Here is a 21,727-nt window from a genome sequence, read left to right on the forward strand (position 1 = left end):
GAGTTCTACATACTAGAGGTAACAGGAGAAGGTCCATGGTGCAGAACTTCTATACTGAGATTGGTCCTTTTCTGGGCAGCCAGCAGAGGGAGACTGGCCAGCTGGTGTCAGTGGTTTGGAAGTTTTTCTCACTCAGCTACTCTGCACATTAGAGACAGAACTTAGATGAACAGGAAGCCTGTGAGTGAGCGAGAGAGAGAGAGAGGGAGGGGTGGAGGGCAGAAAAAAAGACTACGCCTGCTCCTGGTCACAACAGAATACATGTAAGATCTGTTTATGAGCACATGCAGCCAACAAGCTCTCTTCTCATCTGGATGAAGTGTTTCAGTCGTCTTATCTGTGAAGTAACGGAGCAGAATGTCACGACGGGACCAGAGGTTTCGGAGGGGAATAAAAGGACGGTAAGAGTAAATGTCATTAGTTGGTGATGATATATGTTTGTGTGAGTAACAGCGACTGAAAGCGAAAGAAAGAGAATTGAAGTGAATTGTGGCTCAACATTTTCTGTACTTCCTCAAAAAGAGTCTTGAAACTACAGAGTCTTTCTACTTTCACCAAAAATATCTGGATGTGTGCAGTAGTTTCTGAAATCAAAACAATAACAGGAAAAACTATGGCCCTGGCAGCTTTTTACAAGGCTTCACTACAACTCGTGTCTAAGACTTCTTGTTTCTTGTTTTTATGGATGACCATTTGTTACAAATTCAACAACTACTATTTCAAAAGTCTATGTAAATAATGTCAAGAAAATAATATTAAAACCCACAGTATATCAAGACCACAACTGAGACAATATCCTTGAAATATCGTTGAAATAACCGACACAATACCATTTGAAAGCAAATGTTTCTGTTTAAGATCTTCTTGTTCTAAAAGGAAACCCAGCAGGACAACAGACAGAACAGGGAGGAAACCATGGTAGGAAACTACGTCATCCGATTCTTAACACTTGACCTGAGTGAAATGTTCAGACATCATGTTTGTTTCATCCACAGCAGGTGCTGTTTTGTCCCCAGTGTTTCTGCATGTGACACAGGAAGAGAGCTTAGAAAAGAAAGGATGTTCATGGTTGAAAAGAGGGCTCATGAGGGACATACTCTAAATGTGAGGACATGTGTGGAAGAAGGAAACAGAAAAAGGATAATAATTCTGGATATGTTTCCTACAGCTAATTCCAGGGTTTTCTCTATAACAGATGTTAAGTTGGATTCACAGATGTGAAGCTGGAAGGTTCTACATCCTTTGCCAGCAGCACAATAACAAAGACAGGAGGTCCAAAATAAAACTGCAGCTGCCTGATAGTTTTCTTACTTAATTATTTCCTCAGAAAATGACTACTGGAAAGTCTAACAGATTCCTTAGAACAGTACTTCCTATAGTGTGATCTACACATACTGTATTTGCATGGACTAGAGATTACTGTAATGATGTCAGATAACCATAGACACTCTCTATCCACATTGACAAAGAAAGTGATTATACTCTCAGTTCATGTCAGTATTTGCATTAAATATTGCATACATATTTTTTACATAACCAACAGCAGTAAGAGCTGTCTTTGGAATCAATTAGCAAGCTCTGATCTGAAAACTAGGAAGGTCTTGTCAGCTAGGCGGGTGAATCGAAACTTGCTTTGAGTAGATATTGATAGTGGTTCATTGTCAGGCTTTGTTTGGACTGAGCACTTAAGTTTCATTCTCTGAGCACCAACAGGAGAGGCAGATGACGTGTGTCACACCCTCTGTTAATTGCAAGCTGAAAATCTGGGGCGAGATTTTCACAAAAATCCAAGCTTAAAAGAGTCTGAATACGAAACTGCAGCAGAACAAGCTCTGATCTGAAAACTAGGAAGCTGAAGCTTCAGCGTGGCCACAGAGCCCGGGCATCCACGACTACTGCTTTGCCTATTTTCTCTGGTCATCTGCTAAACGCAACATGTGCTACTAAGAAATCTCTGTCATTCATGGGAACAGGAAAAAACATGTCTGTCATAGACAACGAAATCTTAACAACTTGGCTCTGCTTAAGAAAGCCTCTTCTACCCACCCTTCATTTACTTTTGGCCTCTGGAACTGTCAATCTGCTGTGAATAAAACCGAATTCATCCAAGCACTTGCAAAAATGTCAGACATTCAGGCACTTGCCCTTACTGAAACCTGGATCTGCCCAGAAAATACAGTCACACCAGCTGCTCTTTCTGTTGACACAGTGTTCTCACACACACCCCGTTCTGTTGGACGTGGAGGTGGTACAGGTATCCCAATTTCTAATACCTGGGAATTCAATAAACTCTTCCCACTGAGCAACAACTCCTCATTTGAATATCACACAATCTTGGTTACTGCTCCTATTAAAATGTACATGCTATCATTTACCGCCCACCAGGGTGTAATGTGAATGATTTTGTTGTGGAACTGGACATGCTACTCTCAGAAATCCCTGATGATGGAACACCATGGAGACATGAATATACACACTGATAAAGCCCAGGCAACAGACTTCCTTGCTCTCCTATCCTCATTTGACCTCACGCACGTCCCAACTCCTCCTACCCACAAAGCAGCACTCTTGATTTAATCCTGACTCGGAACTGCTCTACAGCAAACCTGACTCTCACCCCTCTACATCTATCAGATCACTTCTTTATTCAATTCACAATCTTCTTGCCGGAACTCCCTCAGGCACACCCACAAATGGTGTCATACCACCAAAACATGCGATCGCTCAAGCCAGCTCAGCTGTCTAACGAGGTAATGGCTGCCATGCCTGCCCAAAAGGTCTTTACCGCACTCTCTACAGACAAGGCTACAGACATACTCTGCTCCACACTAGCCTCATCTCTGAACAAGCTCTGCCCTCTGCTGTCCAAACCCACTCGCAAAACCCACCCTAGCCCATGGCTCACGGAAGTCATAAGAGAGCAAAAAGCAGGGCTGAGGTCAGCAGAGAGAATATGGCAAAAATCCAAACAGTCCGCTGACCTCAATGACTATAAGCAAAGACTTGTCTCATTCTCCTCCAGCCTGAAAACGGCCAAGACAACATATTATCAGAACAAGATATGCAATGCCACAGATACAAGATGCTTTTAACTCACTGCTTTAACCACCTCCTCCTCCACCCTCCGATCTGTTCACACCAGACATGTTTGCCTCATATTTTACTGAAAAGTTTGCAACCATCAGTAACCAGTTTTCTGAGCCTGACCAACTCAGCCCAAAGGCACCAACCAAAAGTGCCTCACTTGACTCATTCTCCTCTCTGACTGAGGATGAAGTATCTAAGCTTGTGCTAGACTCTCGGCCCACCACCTGTCCTCTGGACCCAATACCATCAAGCCTCCTGCAGACCATTTCCTCTCCGCTTAATGCTGCACTTAAGCATATCATCAACTCCTCTCTGTCAACGGCTGTGTTCCCCACCGCATTCAAGCAAGCTTGGGTCACCCCTCTGCTCAAAAGACCCACACTAAACCCAGCCCAGGTTGAAAACTACAGACCGGTTTCTCTTCTGCCCTTTCTGTCAAAAATATTTGAGCGCACAGTCTTTAAGCAAGTCTGAGTTCCTGTCCAGAAACGATCTGTTTGACCCAAATCAGTCAGGCTTTAAGCAGAGCCACTCTACTGAAACTGCTCTGCTGTCAGTAACAGAATCGCTACGAGCTGCCAGAGCTGCGGGTCAGTCCTCAGTTCTATTAATGCTAGACCTGTCTGCTGCCTTTGACACAGTCAACCATCAAATCCTCCTTTCCACGCTCTCTGAACTTGGCATCTCAGGATCTGCCCTCAGCTGGTTCGTGTCCTACCTCTCTGGGGATCCTTTAGAGTGTCGTGGAAGGGAGAAGTGTCCAAAGCGCACAGCTTATCCACAGGGGTACCTCAAGGGTCAGTGCTTGGTCCCCTTCTCTTCTCCATATACACAAGCTCACTTGGTTCAATAATCCGCTCTCATGGCTTCTCATACCACTGCTATGCTGACGATACCCAGCTCTTCCTGTCATTTCCACCAGACGATGTTACAGTCTCTGCAAGAATCTTATCATGCCTTGCTGATAGCTCTAAATGGATGAATGAATGGCACCTTCAACTCAATCTTTCAAAGACTGACCTCCTTGTCATCCCAGCCAGTCCCTCTATGCAACCACAGATCAATATCCAGCTTGGAACAACCAAACTCATGCCCACAAAGTCTGCCCGGAACCTGGGTATCAGCTAACTTTTAAGGTTCAAGTAGCCTTGATTGCCCAGTCATGTCGATTTGCCCTGTACAGCATCAGGAAGATCAGACCTTACCTGTCAGAGCACACTACACAGCTCCTGGTACAGGCTCTTGTGATATCACGCATCGATTATTGCAACTCTCTACTGGCAAGTCTTCCTACATGCACTATCAAACCTCTGCAAATGATACAAAATGCAGCAGCACGACTGGTCTTCAACCTTCCTAAAAGAGCACATACACTGGCTCCCAGTTACTGCTCATATCAAATTTAAAACTCTGCTGCTCACTTACAAAACAGTGACAAAAACGGCTCCTCCTTGCTTTAACTCTCTCATCCAGGTCTACACTCCCTCCTGCCCACTACGCTCTGCCAATGAAAGGCGTCTGATCCAACCTTCACAACAGTGTCCCAAGTCTCTGACTAGACTCTTCTCCTCTGTTGCCCCCCGGTGGTGGAATGAACTTCCAAACTCCATTCGATCTGCAGAGTCCCTCTGCATCTTTAAGAAAAAGCTAATTCATGAAAGACCCAGCTCTTTCATGAATACCTACTAACTTAATGATGATGGTTTTGATATCATTGATGATGATGATGGTTGTCACGATTGTTTTTGTTTGATAACGATGACTTATAAGATGGTTTCTATACTGATTAGAGCTCTCAAGAAATGCTGTCAATGTTGTGCTTTGCCAATGTGCAATGCCTGTCAGCACCTGTGTGTCCAGTCGGACTCAAAGCTCTTACTGACATTGTTCCCTTTTTTCTAGATCCTTGCTTGTGTTGTACTTACTCTCTGATGTACGTCGCTTTGGATAAAAGCGTCTGCTCAGTGAATTGTAGAATTAGAAAAATAACAAACAAAAAACAAACAGGGTAATCTGCCAAGTACAATAGCAAAGCCTCCACTACTACTGATATTGTCCAAAAATAAAATAAAAAGTGGGACATTTACACCCACTTTCATTGATATAAAAATATCAAGAACTGCACATATGACATAATGTATTGTTTTCTCAGTATAATGTCATAAGGAAGTTATGTCCTTTATACCTCATTCTCAATCCTTAGGCAACCTTTTCATCCCCCATTGTAAGAACAGCATGGCATTTACAGTTGTGAGAGAGGAAACATGGAACTGTACTCTCTGCAGGAAGTCACCTCCCACTCTGGCTGTAGTGTCAGAGAGATAAGGAAGCAGCTTTTTACTCTATATTGGTATTACCCTGCATCCAGTCTAATTCAGGATACCACTGACCATTTCTGTGTGAAGGTTTTAAAGAACTGGCAGTGAACATGCCTGCAAAAAACGAGTGGTTTTTATAACGCTAACTGTTGAAATCTGCTCACTTTGTTCACTTCTCTTTTGTGACCTCTGAGTTGTTTTGCCCGTGGGAAACTAACATTAAGTTATGGCACTTTTGTGAAAACATGTGACTGACCATTGGCCCTACATGAGTATCTTTTCCGTAAGAAGCAGTTTGAATCGCTTTCTGTTAGAGCAGTTCAAGATCTTTAATGCCTCTTTTCAAAGCCATAAATAAAGATAACTGTATTTCCTCCAGGGGACGTGCTAGAGAAACACAAGCTGCATGATATGTTGTCAGCCTCAACTTTGTGACTAAAAAAAGCATCACTGGGTCAAACATGTCAAGGAAGGAGAGTTGGTATCAGTGACCGAAATACTAGAGCTGTAGTTCCACCAGGATCTGGTGATACATCTATTCTACGCTTAATGAGAGATACTTTTTGATGTTACAAAGTCTGCCACAATATGATTTTTGATTTATTTCAATTCCGGGGCCTGAGATTCAAATGAGCTTTATCATATGCCAAATTTACATGATCATTACTTTTATATGAAATAAGATCTGTAAATCTTACTTCAGAGCTCTTTCAGACATTCAAAAAAAAGTATATTTTTGTTAATAAAAAGAAAGACATAGTGACATTCCATTTTAAGTCATACTAGCAAACACGAGTATTTATTGTTGGATTGATGTTAACATTTACAAAACATGTATTTGCTATTAGACTTTGAAAAAAAAAGATCTTAAAGATGATGACGTGGAGTTTTTCATTTGCATAAATGCTATTAAAAGGTTTATCGTTGTAATAAAACAGGATAAATTGAGAACAATCAGGCAAGTGATCTAACTGATCCCTTGTGTGATGATCTGGCAGGTCAACTTTCCTTGTCACACATGTTAGGTAACTAATTAGGCTCACGTTACTTTGCTAAAACAACCCTGTGGCATATCTATCGTCTTCAAACCTAAACCTTAACCTACATCTTCTAAGTTCATCTCACGACCAACTCACTATTTCACTCTCTTTCCCCTTCCTCTCATCTCTTTAGGTGTTGTGAGTGTAGCTGCATCCTGTCCCACTGGTACTATGAAAAAGAGGGGCAGCTTTACTGTAAGAAGCACTACTGGGCCCGTTATGGAGAGCACTGCCACGGCTGCAACGAGAGCATTACAAGTGGACTCATTATGGTAAACTTCATAATTAGGTCAAAGAAATGTAAAATCTGTCCTTGTTACCTTAAATAAGGCTGTGAATAAGAGGATAATTAATGAATTAATGACCAGCTCTTACCATCCAATCTAATTTGCTGACTAAGGTTTAAGTAGAAGTGGTCACACCGTACAGTTAAAGAACCAAAAAACAATTTCTGGCAAGTCACCATAGCAGATAACCCTCCATTCTGTGTATAAGCTCACTTGCTCCAAAACATATTAACTCGGACAGAAACAGATTGATTGATAGTGGGTGACCAGCTCGTTTTAAAAACAGCTGCCTTATTGATCATTTAAAGGGACCAAACAGATATCCATAGTGTAACATTGTTATTATAATAGTCTCCGCTGGATCCAACAGAATATACTGAATCTCAGCATGCATGCTACACCAACTATTACTATACAAAGGTGGAACGTCTTCCTTTGTCTTGGTTTCTTCCTGGTATGAGACTAAATGCCTATTTTCTTTTAACTCCAAAAAGGATATCCTTTGAAAACATCCTGATACTGTAGGCATTGATGCAGGAATGCCGGAATATTAAAAAAACAAACAATACAATTCTCTTTTCCTTTCATTATCTTTTACAACAAAGTCTCCCTGTACAAACAGGTTGCTGGAGAGCAGAAGTACCACCCTGAATGCTTCACTTGTGAGAGCTGTGAAATGTTCATCGGTGATGGAGACACCTACACACTTCTGGAACGCACTAAACTTTATTGGTAAGTTTGAAGCTGATTAGAAAGTATTTCAGCAATTGATCTTTACAACCACATGTTTGAGACAAACTAATGTGTAGCTCAAACATTAGTGGAATTGAAAAGGTATAATTACTAATACAAATATTATTTTTGCTTTAAAAATCATCTTTATTTTTTTTTAAAATTTGCCTATTCTGCAGTGGTCACTGTTTCAGTCAGGGGGTAGTACCAACTACAAGGTCAACTTCTCCACTCAGCAAGAGTCCCCATAGGGTCGCACTGGTGTCTTTCCCTCCCCATGAAGGTGGCCGAGGAGGCTTGGCTTTAGCCACTGACCTCAGCCAAGAGAAGGGTCTTCTTGTCACTGTGACAGGGTGAGTCTCTGAATGTAGTACATAACAAAATGAGAGTTTTACATTTGAGTAGTGCAACTTAAGTCCAACGCAACCCCAAAAAAGATTAAAAAATAGCCAGGCTCATCTGCTTTTTTACATAGACTGTAGGAAATTTGATGCAACCTATGCGTCTTAAAAACACAGCTAATACAGCTGCACATTCATCTGTATTAATTCTAATGGCTAACAGGGTACAACTCTACTGCAGCTTTGTAAGTTATGGTACCATTTGATATAAACCAGTCAATTAAGCAGGACATGCTTCAGAGTTTCCACCATTTGACTGAAAAATTGCTTGCAGACCTGTTAATGAGGAGGCCCAGCAGAGCCTATCCAGCCTCTTGTCCCCACATGATCACTTTGGGCTTTACAAATACAAGTTGGTGACAGCAACAATGCTAAACCTAAGGGTTGAACAGCAGGCCACAATACCAATGGGTCATTTCCTAAACTCAATCACTAAATGTTATTCTTCCTCAGGTTAGACGCAGCTGAGCTCAGCCCTGACCTGCTATCCTCTATCCACACTGGCGACCGAGTATTAGAGGTCAACGGTGTGCCTGTCAGCAGCATTTCAAGAGAAGAAGTGAGCCTCAATCAGTCCTTCATTTGAGCAATAATACAAAGAGAAGCAGTTGAACATCCTTGCATTTACAAAACAATATTGGTGAGAGACATGTGTGGTGAGGTGAGAGAGAAAAATACAAATTCATTTAAGGACAACATTATATCTCCTTCTCTAGATGAACTATGTTATTCAGGACACAAGCAGACCGTTGCAGCTAACCATTGAACACAACCCACATTCAACTGACAGCCTACTTCCCTCAAACAATGCCAAGGAAGATGTCAGCTGTCTTGATCCCTGCGTCCACAACAAACTTAATTCAGCCCACAAACTTCCGAGTCTCGAGGAAGAACCAAGTCAAGAAGAGGAGCCAGATGTACCAAGCAACATGAGCCTCTCCCTGCCTCAGCAACAAGGGCCAAGGGGAATACGATCCAGACATATTCAGTAAGTGCTGACTCTTGTTTGACACTTTTCATTCTTCTCCTCTTTTATTCTTCAGGTGTATATTTTCTTCCACAGGCGCAGCTGTAGTATAGACAAATTTCCATTGTCCCCTGGAGCACTGTCACTTTTATCCAATAGAAGGGACATGGTTCGCTCAGAGTCTCTACGCGTAGACCCTGGAGATCGGACCCATCGCATCTTCAGACCTTCAGACCTCATCCATGGAGAAGTACTAGGCAAGGGCTTCTTTGGACAGGCTGTCAAGGTACTGAAAAAACATTTTTCATAGTTTTTCCGGTCTCATGGTTAGAGCTGACATAGTTGTCAGTTTTTCGTCATATTTCTTTCAATCAGCATTGTGATCAACCTGTTGCTGTTAAGGTAACGCATCAGGAGACAGGGGAGGTGATGGTGATGAAAGAGTTAATACGGTTTGATGAAGAGACACACAAGACTTTCTTAAAGGAGGTAAGACCAAGTGATTTCTTTAGGTAACAAGTTATGCAAGATATCATCACGCTCTCACATTTACCAACCTGACTAGGTCATTGTTATAGAGAATACTAACCAGCATGATATGATAGTCATACTTCACATTCAATCTAATGGTTAAGTTATGGCTCGATACTATATATATTATACACTTACCTATACCAGTACCCTTAGTACCAGCAAAGTGTATTTTGATACTTTCTTTTAATTTTTTTAAATAATATTTTTAATGGAAGCAATTATGAGCATCAGTTGGTGTCAACTGATTTCAAGTTGTAACAATTGGTACCACAACTGCACCTTTTCTAGATGATTTTCAGGCAAATATTTTGAAAACACAGATAACATAAATCTAATCAATAAGGTTTTAACCCACCCCAACTAATTGAACACATTTTGTTTTGTTATAATGACATGAAGCAACATTTCTTGTCAATTTAGGTGAAGGTGATGCGCTGCCTAGACCATCCAAACGTTCTCAAGTTCATTGGATTGTTTTATAAAGATAAACGAATCAACTTTGTCTCTGAATACATCAAGGGAGGAACTCTCAGAGAAACCATCATTAAAATGGTAAGCTAAATAGGGTTGTTGTGTCTCTCTGCAAGAAATGTCAAGGTGGACTGAGGTAGCATTTTAGTCACAATTGTGTTTTTGTAGGACAAGGAGTTTCCCTGGGGAACTAGAGTGGGTTATGCCAAAGACATTGCAGCTGGAATGGTAAGTTGTATGCATTTTCTTAAATCCAACAGGGAATTAAAAAAAATAAAATCATGACATTATCCAATACTTACCCTAATACATATAATATATCTGCTTTTAAGGCCTATCTACACTCCATGAATGTTATCCATCGAGATCTTAACTCACACAACTGCCTGGTCAGAGAGGTAAGCGCTTAGTTTCATAATACAAGTCAGAAAACATCAGTTATATTACACAACCATCTAAATTTACAATTACCCAACTGTGGGGCAGTGTTACATCAATATCTTCATTTTACTTGTTAAATTTCCATACAATTGCTGTGAACAAACAAGAGGGGGTTACATTTTTGTATCTATCTTGTTTTAGATAATATTCCAAGTTTGAATTTGATTAATTTAATTATCAAACTTTTTAAATGTCTTTTGTAAGGTTTTTAAGATGTATGTACAAAACAGGTATCATGTCCCTCAATTTAATCAATTTAATTCTGAAACTGTTTGATTTATTTGAATGTTGTGGTCTTACGTTTACGTCTTTCACGTTAAAATTCTATATATAGATGGAGATTACAGCTCCACATAAATTATTCATCAAAGTCAGCAAACTGTATAGTTCTGACATTAAATTTACTTTTTTCACCTTCAGTATATTTGTTAACATTTCCTTCTATCTCTCTATATTAAGAACCAGACTGTGGTTGTGGCAGATTTTGGACTAGCCAGGCTGGTGATGGAGGAGAGAAATCAGAGCCAAATATCCTCTCTAGAAAGGCATGGGAAGGGGACACTAACAGAGCTCCGCAGGCCTGATCGGAGAAAACGGTACACTGTGGTTGGAAACCCCTACTGGATGGCCCCTGAGATGATCAATGGTGAGGGAACAAGGTCTTAAACAACCAGTTAAAGCTTGAGAGTGCCAAAATAAATACAAATGGCAGAGGCATGACATTTTTAATCAAGAGTAAAAGAGTATGAAAGTCATGTGTGACCTCACGGCGTTTGAGTAAAGATTAACATTGGATTAATACTGCCATTTCCACAGAAAATACTGCCTTTAACCATAAAAGAAATGTCCTGTATGGGAATGTGTTTCTCAAGTGCTTTACCATGCTGGTACAGGCAATTCTAAATTATGTTTCTGAACAGTACAGGCTAATCTGGGGTGTTCTTTCGATACCATAAGTGCTTTACTAAGATAAAACATGCAACAGAAGTGAAAACCGTGTAGCCAACCTCATAATAGCCTAAAGCAAGGGTCTCCAACACATTGATCATGAGAGAAGCCCACTGCTAGGTTTACAGTAGCTAGCTTGCCAAGAGGTTCACAGACTTTGTCCAAAAATTCAGACACAACTAAATGCACCTTGAGAGCCTTTATACACTTTCACAGTTTATCAATGTCTGAACCTAACCAGTCACAGCAATGTATCTGCAGCCTACATCGATAAGCTTTTGTTATTGATGGTTGACAAGCTTATATAAACTTATCATTTTTTGAGGGGGATAAGATTTGTGAATAAATGCAAACACTGTGATGCAAGTATAGTTCTCTGTTGAAAAAGGTGGGGGTACTTTGTAAATACTGTGAACACAGAATCTCTGAATTTGGTTAACATTTTCAAATCTTTCCCTCTGCACCTCTTAGGGAAAAGTTATGATGAACGAGTGGACATCTTTTCTTTTGGTATAATGATATGTGAGGTAAGAACATCAGGAGGAAACACTTTTATCGATATTGCATTGTTAAAATAATCTAGTTCCTGGTATAAAACAATGTCACATATATATGCCTTATTTATTAAGTATCTTATGTCTTTTAGATAATAGGTAGAGTGAGTGCAGACCCAGATGACCTTCCCCGGTCAAATGACTTTGGCCTAAATGTAGCAGGTTTCCTACAGCAGTACCACCCTCCACAGTGCCCATCATCTTTCCTGCCGCTGGCCGTCCTCTGCTGTGACATCGATGCTGATAAACGGTATGAGTTTACCCTACTGCAAACCTTAATTACTATGAGTTATGAAAGTATGAGCGATTAGCAAATAATTCTCGATTGGACTGAGACCAAGTACCTCTGTGGCGTTCCTGGACAGTGAGCTGCCTTAATTGTGAATACTGTACTTAGCAATGTATTACACAAACAAGCTGAATCAATACAGTGCAGCATAGTATATAAAATAAAGTCAATTCATTACTGCAATACGGCATATTGGGCCCTTCAGCTGCTGATCGTTACAATTCTTTGTCTTTCACTCTTTCAGTCCGTCATTTTCAAAGCTGGAGGAATGGCTTGGGAACCTTCTGATGCACCTAGACATTGGTCTACCTCTGCTATCTGAATTTGAGCAACTCCACAGAGTCTTCTGGAACAAACAAAACCAGCAAAAGCACTTACACAACCAGGATATGACTCTTGACTCTTGTGAAAAAACCTACTGTTCCAGGACACAAACAAAGAGTTCAGACACCAAGGGTTGTTCAGAAAATGCAAATAATCACAAAGAGTTTAACAACCAAGCTCAGAGTGAAAAAAGTAGCACATTTGAAAACCATATGGACAAAGAGCATCACACTCAGGACAACAATGACAAAAGAACTGAGAACAACCAATTTTGTTTAGGCAAGGAATGTGAAGAAAAGTCACAAGACAAGACTCTGTTTTGCAAATCTTCAAGGATAGACTCGAGCAAAAATGGGTTTGAAACGTGTGAACACAATCACCCCTTGGAACAACCAAATGCCAAGCATGAGCCCTCAAGACCGCAGAAGGTCAACAACTCACTGCTGGATCAGTCTAACAGGCCCAGGAGAAGATGTAGAGTTCTGTGGGACAGCTCTACAGAGAACAACTCTTTTCTCTGATTGCTAAATGTGATGGAAAAGACAGGAAACATCTAAAAAGGGACAGTTTTGAGAGAGAAAACACTTTTTTGAAGACATTTCACGTTTCACACTGGAAGATCCTGTTAAGAGTAATTTTGCTGAAGACTACTGCAGCTTTAGTAAATATTTCATGCACCACTATGACAACTGCCTTGCACATTAAATATGCCTCATATTGCTCTGTTAACAAGTATTTATGTGGTTTCAACTATGGGTGTACTAGAGCTCAACTGATGCTGGATTTAGTAAATGGCCATACAAACATTTTATTATTCAAAATTAGAGACATATTGGCCGCTATGTAATTTTGAAAAGGATTCCTAACATTTACCTAAAAATGTTCTTTTTTTGTGGATAAAATGTGATGGTATTCATATATCTCAATAAGCTGAAACAAATCCTTAGCATTCTGAAATCTACTTCAATTTCTTGTTTATTATCAGACAACATGTATGATGATTTAAAGTATGATAAGGCAAAACTTGACTGCAAATTTTTCAGTTAGGCTCTAGTGTCACCTCTGTTAAAAAGCTGTGAAACATATGGCACTTTATACTTTAAGCTGGGATGCAAGGGTCCGTAATTTATCAGGATGTATTTTCTGTTGTATTTTTTGCAGACCATGAACAACACACTGCATTGTGAACAGTTCATGTAAGAGCTATAGGCTAACTGTAGTGGATTAAATACAAATAAAGAGACAGAAAGTAAGGGCGCAAATAGGAGTGTTTTTTGGAAGCTCTTTATGATATAGCTAGATATATGTGGTATAATATTTACAAATACACTTAATTTTGGATAGCAAATTAAAAGGAATACTCCATGGAAACCTGTGTAGGCCTAACTATGGAATACGTTTTAGTCACTCACCTGTAGTAGGATTTGCCAGGTTTCTCTGAAATGTAAAATTGTAGCTGTTTTTTTTTCATAAAAGTACCTCTCATCAACTTCTTTGTGCCTTTTATCTTCTACCATAACACAAACTGATAGCTAGTTTGAATATAAAATGTTACATGCTAATTATAAACCAGCTTCTAAAAAACTTTTCTAGTCTAAAGGGGTAAATATTTGTTTTCTAGCACAACTTCCAGGTCTCCTACGTCAACATTTGTGGTGAATTGGAGCAAAAAGTCATATTTTTGGCAAAATATGGTAACAAAAAATAAGCTAGGCAGGCTAATTCTAACGATACCACATATGTTAGCCATAATCCGCTTTCTATTTTCGCGCTCGGAAGTCGGAAATTCCGAGTTCTGAGGTTATGCCGCGTTTATCTACCTCGGAACTCGGAATTTCCAACTTTCGAGTTCCGAGGTTATGCCGCGTTCCATTCACTTCGGAAGTGGGAAGTCGGAAATTCTGATTTCTGAGGTTATGCTGCGTTCCATTTACCTCGGAAGTGAAATTCCGATTTTTTAGTTTATGCTGCGTTCCATTTACCTCGGAACTCGGAAGTCGGAAATTCCGATTTCTGAGGTTATGCTGCATTCCATTTACCTCGGAAGTCGGAAGTCAGAAATTCCGAGTTCCGAGGTATTGCCGCGTTCCATTTATTATTTAGTGTGTCGTTATCGTCTGGTATTAACTATCAAAACAAAGGCTTTTCCGACTTGCAACTCCCAGTTCCGAGTTCCGAGGTAAAGGGAACGCAAAGGGAACGCGGCACTACTCCTTGCCAGTATTTTTTTTAATTATTATTATTTTACTGTGACGCACCTGACGTAACAAGCGTCGCGCACAAAACAAAAGCTAACGTTACGCCTCGCTCACACTGCAGGAGTTTTGAAAATCCTTCCCTTAATGAGAATCCTGACAGATATTATTCTCCATAATCTCAAACATGGCTTAGATTAGTGTTGGACATTTTTTTGTTTACATTTGGAAGAATATTTGTCAAAACAATTGTTACAAAAACAATAGGGCCAGTTGGCCAAATTGACCCAAATAGTAGGACCAGTTGGCGCAACTGGTTATTTTTTAATGCTGTAAAAAAATACAATTTACTTCTTTAGGGCTAGATTTTTTTCCTTGCGATTCACACATCAAACAGATGAGCATGTTTCAACCACAGAGTCTATGGTTTCAACCTCATTTAGGTTGGCCTAATGAAAAAAGTGTGTCTAGCACAATTAACAACATTTTTTTATTTAAGATGTCGAAATTCGAGAACCTATAATTAAAGCTTTGCATGAGCAAAGGCTCCAAGAAGAAGGAAGAAGTATGCTGTCTGTTGTTAGCGTCCTGCACTGAAGTCGGAGGGCTATCACTTAGGTTTTCAAGGAATTAAAATCCTACCTGTCTTATCTGACACGGTGGTTTGAGACTTTAGACCACGTCAGAGAGACTCACTCAGCGGACTGAATCCGGAGCTCAGCCTCAGTCCAATGAATTGGCTCACAAGCCCAACACGCACACCACATTTCATGAGTTCTTGTAGGTCTATAGTTTGGTCAGTCAGTATCACTTACATCCCAGTTGATCCAATTTCTGCCTTTGATCTGTGGAAAGCTTGAAGAGCTGGGGCTGCTGTATCATGGAGCACATGTCCTCTCCGGTCAGGTTCCGCAGCAACAAGAAAGGTAACGTTTCTAAATAACTGATGACACCTGTATACACACAAAGGCGTTAGACCTACTGAAAGAGGTTGTCGCGTTATTGTGTAATAAATATTACAGCATGCAAAACTTTGTATTAGGCTATTTTGAAACTGTGCATGACAGTTTCATTATTGTTTTCATGGTTACGTTTGCTAATAATTGTACTTATTGTGTATCACCGCACTGATAGAACCTGTCAATAGAGACCTTTTTAGGTTTATTATGGGAGATGCGTTGCTATAGCCATTCATTTTGAATCTGTATTTTAGTGCTGTATTTTATACTGAAGGCTTGTTTGTTGTTATCCAGAGGGATATAGTAAGTCTGCTTTAAAAAATGTATAATTTATTTACTTCACAAGGACGAAAAGCCAATCACTTCTGTCATTAACGCCAAGTTTATACAGTAAAACAAGTGTTTCAGTTTTTGTATTTCGTATTTTTTTTCTGACATTTTTCCTTTGTTCAAAAAGCTTCGACGTTCTCAGACACGGAGGTAGGACAAGTTTGTAGAGTAGTATTTAATTATTATTTATAGTGTGAGTCTTGATAGTGTATGTTTTTGTGTGTGTGTTTGTTAAAGAGTTAAATCTCCAATCCCTAACCCTGCTAGAGCATTAGAAGCTGGATTTAAGCCTTCTTGCAAAGCCTCATGGGTAATGAGAGCTGACAGGTATGGGGATGCCAGGCAAACACTGTGGACTTTGTCGTTGTGCTGTCTTTTGACTGGGTTAGCACGGTGATTTTAAATTTAGTTGGATTTTCTTTTGAAACTGAAGTGAAGGCATGGTCATCCAAGCTGCTAATGGTAGCAGGTAGAATAAAGCAATTACATGTCAGACACCAGCTATTTGTACATAAGCTCTACCCTTAAAGGTACTTATTATAAATGATTTAAAGATAGTTTCTTCACTCTAGTTAGTTTATCTAGTTAGTGTTTATCAACCCCAACTTCTTAAAGAGTGTTGTTTCTCTGCCTACTCTGCCTGGACAGATGGACGAGGCACTCAGTAATAGTATAATGGGATCACAGGTCAGGGATAATCAGTAAAGAAAGAGTAGAGTGAGTCACTATAACAGAACACACACGCTCATCAGGTCGTCTACTCGGAGAGCGTGGCCCTGACTGAGGTCACCAGCGGCCATTGTTTTTTTCTTCCTCTCCTGCAGTGTTATCGTAGTGCCAACATCAACGACCAATTCCTATTACTTGAAAATCATATGATGTGACAACCGCTTGAACAGAAAACAAGGCGGACAACTGAAGCAACATAGTTTCTACTGAAGGATTCAACATTTCTTAAAAACACCATGCAAAACCTTCTCTTTGTGTCTGCTGAAGCCAATCAAAAAAGGCCCTAAAAAAGCTTTTCTTAACATTTTTGTTCTTAATATGATTGTCAGAATTCTCTTTTAGTCCTGCCTAAATTATGTTTTTTTCTCAGTCTTCTTATTAGTCATTTATTACTCTAACAGTTCACTAACTATGCCATCAGTTTAGCAAACTGATTAGAAAATTAGAAAGTTAGAAAAACAGTTGAACTTTTGAACCTTCTGTTTGTCCTTGTGAAACAATGTTTTTTATCCGGTTCCAGTTTTCGAGCCTGTCCATTGAGGACCAGGAGGACACTCAGTTTCCTTTTGCCATGAGGGATCTGCCGCCTGTCTCTCAGCCTGGTGAACAGCACCAAACATCAGCACCCAACAATTCTGAGGCAGAGGAAACTGGGATAGGAACCAACGGGAGGCTTCCTAGCCAACCTGGGACTCCCTCCGCACTACACCCCGTCCCCTGCCACTCTGCTGGCTCTCCAACAGTCCCTCCCAGGCCGCATCGCATGGGAATAAACACAGAGTATCATCCCCCGCCGCTGAGGAGGCAGGTCGTCACTCAGGTGTCTCTGGACTCTCCCCTAAGCCCGGCCTCACGTCCACGGAGCCCCTGGGGACGCTTTGATCCGTACGACTCTCCAGAGGTGCGTTTCTGTTCGCCTTGTTCTTTCTCCTTAAGTAATAATATTCACATACGATCATGTTATGTTTGTGTTTTTTCTCCTGCAGGATCAGGACAAGGAATATGTGGGTTTTGCCACATTGCCAAATCAGGTTCACAGAAAGACAGTAAAGAAAGGCTTCACATTCACGCTCATGGTGGTAGGTGAGTCCTATCATACACCTGCTTACTGGGAGACTTTAACAGGTTAGAGGGAGACAGTTATCATAACATCTCTCTCTCATAAGGGGGATTGTGCTGCAGGCGAGATTCTTTTTTTTTTTTTTTTTTTATAAACTTCATCTTAAGTGAATGATTAGTTGGACTGTGGTGTTTTCTCTCTGTAGGGGAGTCTGGCCTCGGTAAATCGACACTCATCAACAGTTTGTTCCTCACCGACCTCAACAAAGACAGAAAGGTTCCCAACGCACAAGGTAATGTTGAATGTTTGTTAACTAAGATTTGGTCTGTGCAAATTAAATTGGGGGGCCTTGTTGGAATCAGCTGTGTAAAAAGTTGACATTATTTTTCTGGTGTAAAAATAAGATGCTTCCACCGCATTCTGATCTGCATAAGAGCACACTGTTTACCTGTTCACCTGTGTGGATTTAGTCACTTTTCTCACGCATGTGTCTGCAGAGCGAATCGATCAAACAGTCGACATCGTCAAGCACACGGTGGGCATTGAGGAGAAAGGTATCAAGTTGAGACTCTCCATCATAGACACACCCGGGTTCGGAGATGCCATCAACAATACAGAGAGGTGAAGTCATCATTGTGCACCTGCATCTTTGTTTCTCTACTTTCAAATGTGGCACAGTGGAGTTTGTTGCTCTATCAGACATGATTTCACATGTGCACAAAACCCCCCCCCCCTTCCCCTCAACCCTACCACCAACCCCTCTGTCAAGCAGGAACTATCTCCGTCTGTGAGTAACATGTGCGAAATAGCAGCTCAATACGATCTCTTATAGAAATTCTCAGGAGTGCATGTGAGAATAAGGTTTATTTTGAACGTTAAAGCATTCACCGACCTCCAGGATCATGGATTCCGTCTTCAACTGATTATATCTGAAGCCCAATGCACATGCTCTTGTTACAAGTGTCAATTTGACTGCAAAGATGTTGTTTTAGTCACAGAGATTTTCTGTGTGTGCATCAGCTGGAAGCCGATAGAAGACTACATCGACCAGCAGTTTGAACAGTACTTCAGAGATGAGAGTGGGTTGAACAGAAGAAACATCCAGGACAACAGAGTGCACTGCTGCCTCTACTTTATCTCGCCCTTTGGCCACGGGTACACTGACTACATGTTCTACTTCTATGCAGGAAGCTTTAGAGCTTCAGCTAGAATTTGTTCAATACATATTGAGCCCATTTTTATTATGTGTGTTTGTTTTTTTCCATTAGTCTTCGACCTCTGGATGTAGAGTGCATGAAAGCTTTGCATGAAAAAGTCAACATCGTTCCCATATTGGCCAAAGCCGACAGCCTGACACAAGAGGAAGTGTTTAGAAAGAAGATGCAGGTAGGTTAAATTAAAAAAAAACACACACACAGACTTTGCCGCCCTGAAGACACGAGACACAGTTAAGGCCACAGGTTCTTTGGTCAATTAATTGTATTGTTGTTGAGTCATTTTAAGTAGTTTTGAGTAATTTGACAAAGCACTCGGTTGTTCTATTGGCACAAACGTTCTGTAGAAATTTTTGTTTTTTATCTTTGTTTTATTTCCCCTCAAACCTGATGTTAAAATGTGTTCATGTACTCTAGATCAGAGGGGAGGTTAAGCAGTTTGGAATCAACATCTACCAGTTTCCTGAGTGTGATTCAGATGAGGACGAAGACTTTAAGTGTCAGGACCAGATACTCAAGGTTCTTCCCCTGACTCAGCCATGGTTTTAAATTTGCGTTCTCTTTGGAGTCTTGAGGGACAGTTTTAATTAAAATTTCTGCATCTTTCTGCAGGGCAGCATCCCATTTGCCGTAATTGGAAGCAATGTTCAAGTGGAGAGTAAAGGTCGGAGGGTCAGGGGTCGTATTTATCCCTGGGGTGCAGTTGAAGGTATAAAGCACAAACACACACTACATTTTTTTCTTTCTTTTCTTTGAGGTTTCCTGCTATTCAAATTCTATGCTATTCTATTTACGATTAAAAATAACTCCATGTGTCTTCGCATGTTCAGTAGAGGACCCAGCTCACTCTGACTTCCTGCTGCTGAGGAACATGTTGGTGAGGACGCACATGCAAGACCTGAAAGATGTGACCCGAGAGACCCACTACGAGAACTTCAGAGCCCAGTGCATCCAGAATATGACGCGCATGGTGGTGCAGGAGAGGAAACGCAGGTGGGTGGAGTCAGGATGCACATGGTTGGATTGGTTATCAATTTCTTAATTCCAGGAGGACAGTGATTTTTTTGAAGTAGGGTTGTATGAGGTACTTGTTAATCATAAGTGTATTACAAACAGGAGATGCCAGTCAGCATTACACCTACGAGTTATGAAGCAGCGCTTTAACAAATTGGCTTGCTGACCGCGAAGTAAACACTTCAAAGATTTCTAAATGTAGTGTATATTAACGTCGTCATTTTTAAGTCAGTTTTCCATATAATTAGTTAAATTATTTGTTAAAAATAGCCTGTTCTGCATGCTGTACAGGCTAGTATCTGATCAGTTTCTCAATAAAGGGGACATGCAGACCAATACACTTACTATTGATAATTACCTACTCTATTACAACTCCACTTAAAAAAATTGAACTATCCATTAAGATTTCTCTGTTTCTGTTCTTTTTGTTTGTTTGGTTTTGAATATTCGTTTTAGTTTGCGTGAGAGGTATCAAGACGCGAGCGAGGCAGATTTCCCTCTGCCGCTCGCCGCCGTTGACACAGAGCGGGAAAGGCTCATCTTTGAGAAAGACGAAGAGGTACGTTTCTCCTTACTGCCTCACTCATTCTTTCATTTCCTCGATTGTGGAGGTAATCCCTGCTCCTTTATTTATGCCCGTTCGCAGCTGAGGAGGATGCAGGAGGTTCTGCAGAGGATTCAGGAGCAGATGCAGCGCAGCCAGAGTGAAGGTTGATTCTCCTAATATTCCCTGGAGGAGGAGACTGATTAGGAGCACCCAGAAAACAGAGGAGGCCATCTTTTTTACTAAGTCTGATGAACAAAAAGAGATGGATTTAAAAAGGAACACAACAACTTGCAGACTAGAGTATCAAGCAAGCTGATTGGCTCATCCTGCCAGAAGGCCATTTACAACATGGAAGGAATAAAACCTTTGTCCGGTTGCCTAAAAGCTTTTCCCTTATCAAAAATGTTCCCTAATGGCAAAGATAAATTTAGGAGGGTAATGTTAAGCCTCTTTGGTTATCGCCTTAGTTATGAGGAACTCTGATGAAGTGTGTTTTGAGTGTTGACACCATGCTTTAGTCTTTTTCATACTACAGTAAAGGTGCATTTCAGTTACCATTGTTAAACTTCACTCGCATTGTAATTATCCTTTAACATTACATGACAGTACTAATGTTTTAATATGCAAGCTTTATCAAACTGGCAGGAAGTAACTGAGAAGATCACGGGAGATTTGATGTTAAATGTCTGATTCAGGAGTTGTAAATATTTGATGATAGGCTGAGTGTTCAATCTGTTCTAACATGGTGATCCATCCTTTGTTTTGTTACAATTTAACACAACTCATGTTTTTCCGAAGGCTCCCTAAGGTTGAATTTGTATTTAAGGGCATAATCTGCCTTTGTTTCTGTTTTTGCGGGTGCTGTACTTTACATTAACTCTGTTCTAGTGTAAAAGAAGTGTTTTGATTTGAAGCCAAAAAGAGCATGAGTTGCAACAGTGACCCTGAACACAACACTAAGAGCCAGGCTGATTGTTGTGTTCAGGGTCACTCCAGCACTTTACACTGGCTCACAAATTGAACTAGTTACAACACTTAAGAACTCTCTGTTTTATGTATGAGTTCACAGACCAACCCTTTACTACTAGTAACCTTCATACTGATGGAACAACTCCACCTAGTGGTCATTGTAGTGATTTTCAAATGCCAGTAGGTTTAAAAAGACGTTACATGTTGGTGAGTCTGATGCTGTTGTCTCTCTTTTTGTATTTTAATCTTTAATTATGCTGTTTTCTAAGGACAATAAATCGAAGACCTTTTAAATGAACCACTTTCTTTTTGCAGTT

The 21,727-nt window shown here is 40.5% G+C and overlaps 3 protein-coding genes across 5 annotated transcripts in view; 2 read left to right on the forward strand and 1 right to left on the reverse strand.

Moving 5' to 3' along the window:
- Positions 1-21,727, reverse strand: part of mrps17 (mitochondrial ribosomal protein S17) — a 69,736-nt gene that overhangs the window by 45,355 nt on the left and 2,654 nt on the right. The gene's annotated exons all lie outside the window — the stretch shown is intronic.
- Positions 140-13,882, forward strand: LOC109985229 (LIM domain kinase 1). 3 transcript variants are annotated; one of them, XM_065963197.1, is made up of 16 exons: positions 140-401; positions 859-918; positions 6,579-6,717; positions 7,355-7,464; positions 7,644-7,817; positions 8,319-8,424; positions 8,582-8,853; positions 8,929-9,118; positions 9,235-9,321; positions 9,787-9,918; positions 10,006-10,065; positions 10,170-10,235; positions 10,738-10,924; positions 11,698-11,753; positions 11,873-12,030; positions 12,314-13,882. In XM_065963197.1, exons 1-16 carry the CDS (start codon positions 358-360, stop codon positions 12,912-12,914), a joined length of 2,442 nt encoding a protein of 813 aa, XP_065819269.1. In that variant the 5' UTR covers positions 140-357; the 3' UTR covers positions 12,915-13,882. The 3 variants fall into 3 exon arrangements, with proteins under 3 accessions (XP_065819269.1, XP_065819270.1, XP_065819271.1); XM_065963198.1 differs by having other exon boundaries at positions 141-401; positions 877-918; XM_065963199.1 differs by lacking the exon at positions 859-918 and having other exon boundaries at positions 145-401.
- LOC136182437 (septin-5-like) lies at positions 15,332-21,707 on the forward strand. Its single transcript, XM_065963200.1, has 13 exons — positions 15,332-15,514; positions 16,005-16,027; positions 17,127-17,507; positions 17,593-17,689; positions 17,872-17,958; positions 18,164-18,287; positions 18,687-18,821; positions 18,935-19,052; positions 19,298-19,399; positions 19,493-19,589; positions 19,711-19,873; positions 20,351-20,453; positions 20,541-21,707. Exons 1-13 carry the CDS (start codon positions 15,469-15,471, stop codon positions 20,607-20,609), a joined length of 1,545 nt encoding a protein of 514 aa, XP_065819272.1. The 5' UTR covers positions 15,332-15,468; the 3' UTR covers positions 20,610-21,707.

This window comes from Labrus bergylta, chromosome 14 (assembly GCF_963930695.1).
Source record: "Labrus bergylta chromosome 14, fLabBer1.1, whole genome shotgun sequence".
In the NCBI taxonomy this organism is placed as follows: domain Eukaryota; kingdom Metazoa; phylum Chordata; class Actinopteri; order Labriformes; family Labridae; genus Labrus; species Labrus bergylta.

What these genes read in the sequence shown, in the direction of transcription:
- LOC109985229 (XM_065963197.1), top strand. Translation starts at nt 358, where the DNA reads ATGTCACGACGGGACCAGAGGTTTCGGAGGGGAATAAAAGGACG. An exon ending in AGAACAGGGAGGAAACCATG is followed by an intron (nt 919 to 6,578) that starts GTAGGAAACTAC and finishes TCATCTCTTTAG; the next exon opens with GTGTTGTGAGTGTAGCTGCA. An exon ending in TCTTTGGACAGGCTGTCAAG is followed by an intron (nt 9,119 to 9,234) that starts GTACTGAAAAAA and finishes GTTGCTGTTAAG; the next exon opens with GTAACGCATCAGGAGACAGG.
- LOC136182437 (XM_065963200.1), top strand. Translation starts at nt 15,469, where the DNA reads ATGGAGCACATGTCCTCTCCGGTCAGGTTCCGCAGCAACAAGAAAG. An exon ending in AAAGGTTCCCAACGCACAAG is followed by an intron (nt 17,959 to 18,163) that starts GTAATGTTGAAT and finishes ATGTGTCTGCAG; the next exon opens with AGCGAATCGATCAAACAGTC. An exon ending in GTCAGGACCAGATACTCAAG is followed by an intron (nt 19,400 to 19,492) that starts GTTCTTCCCCTG and finishes ATCTTTCTGCAG; the next exon opens with GGCAGCATCCCATTTGCCGT.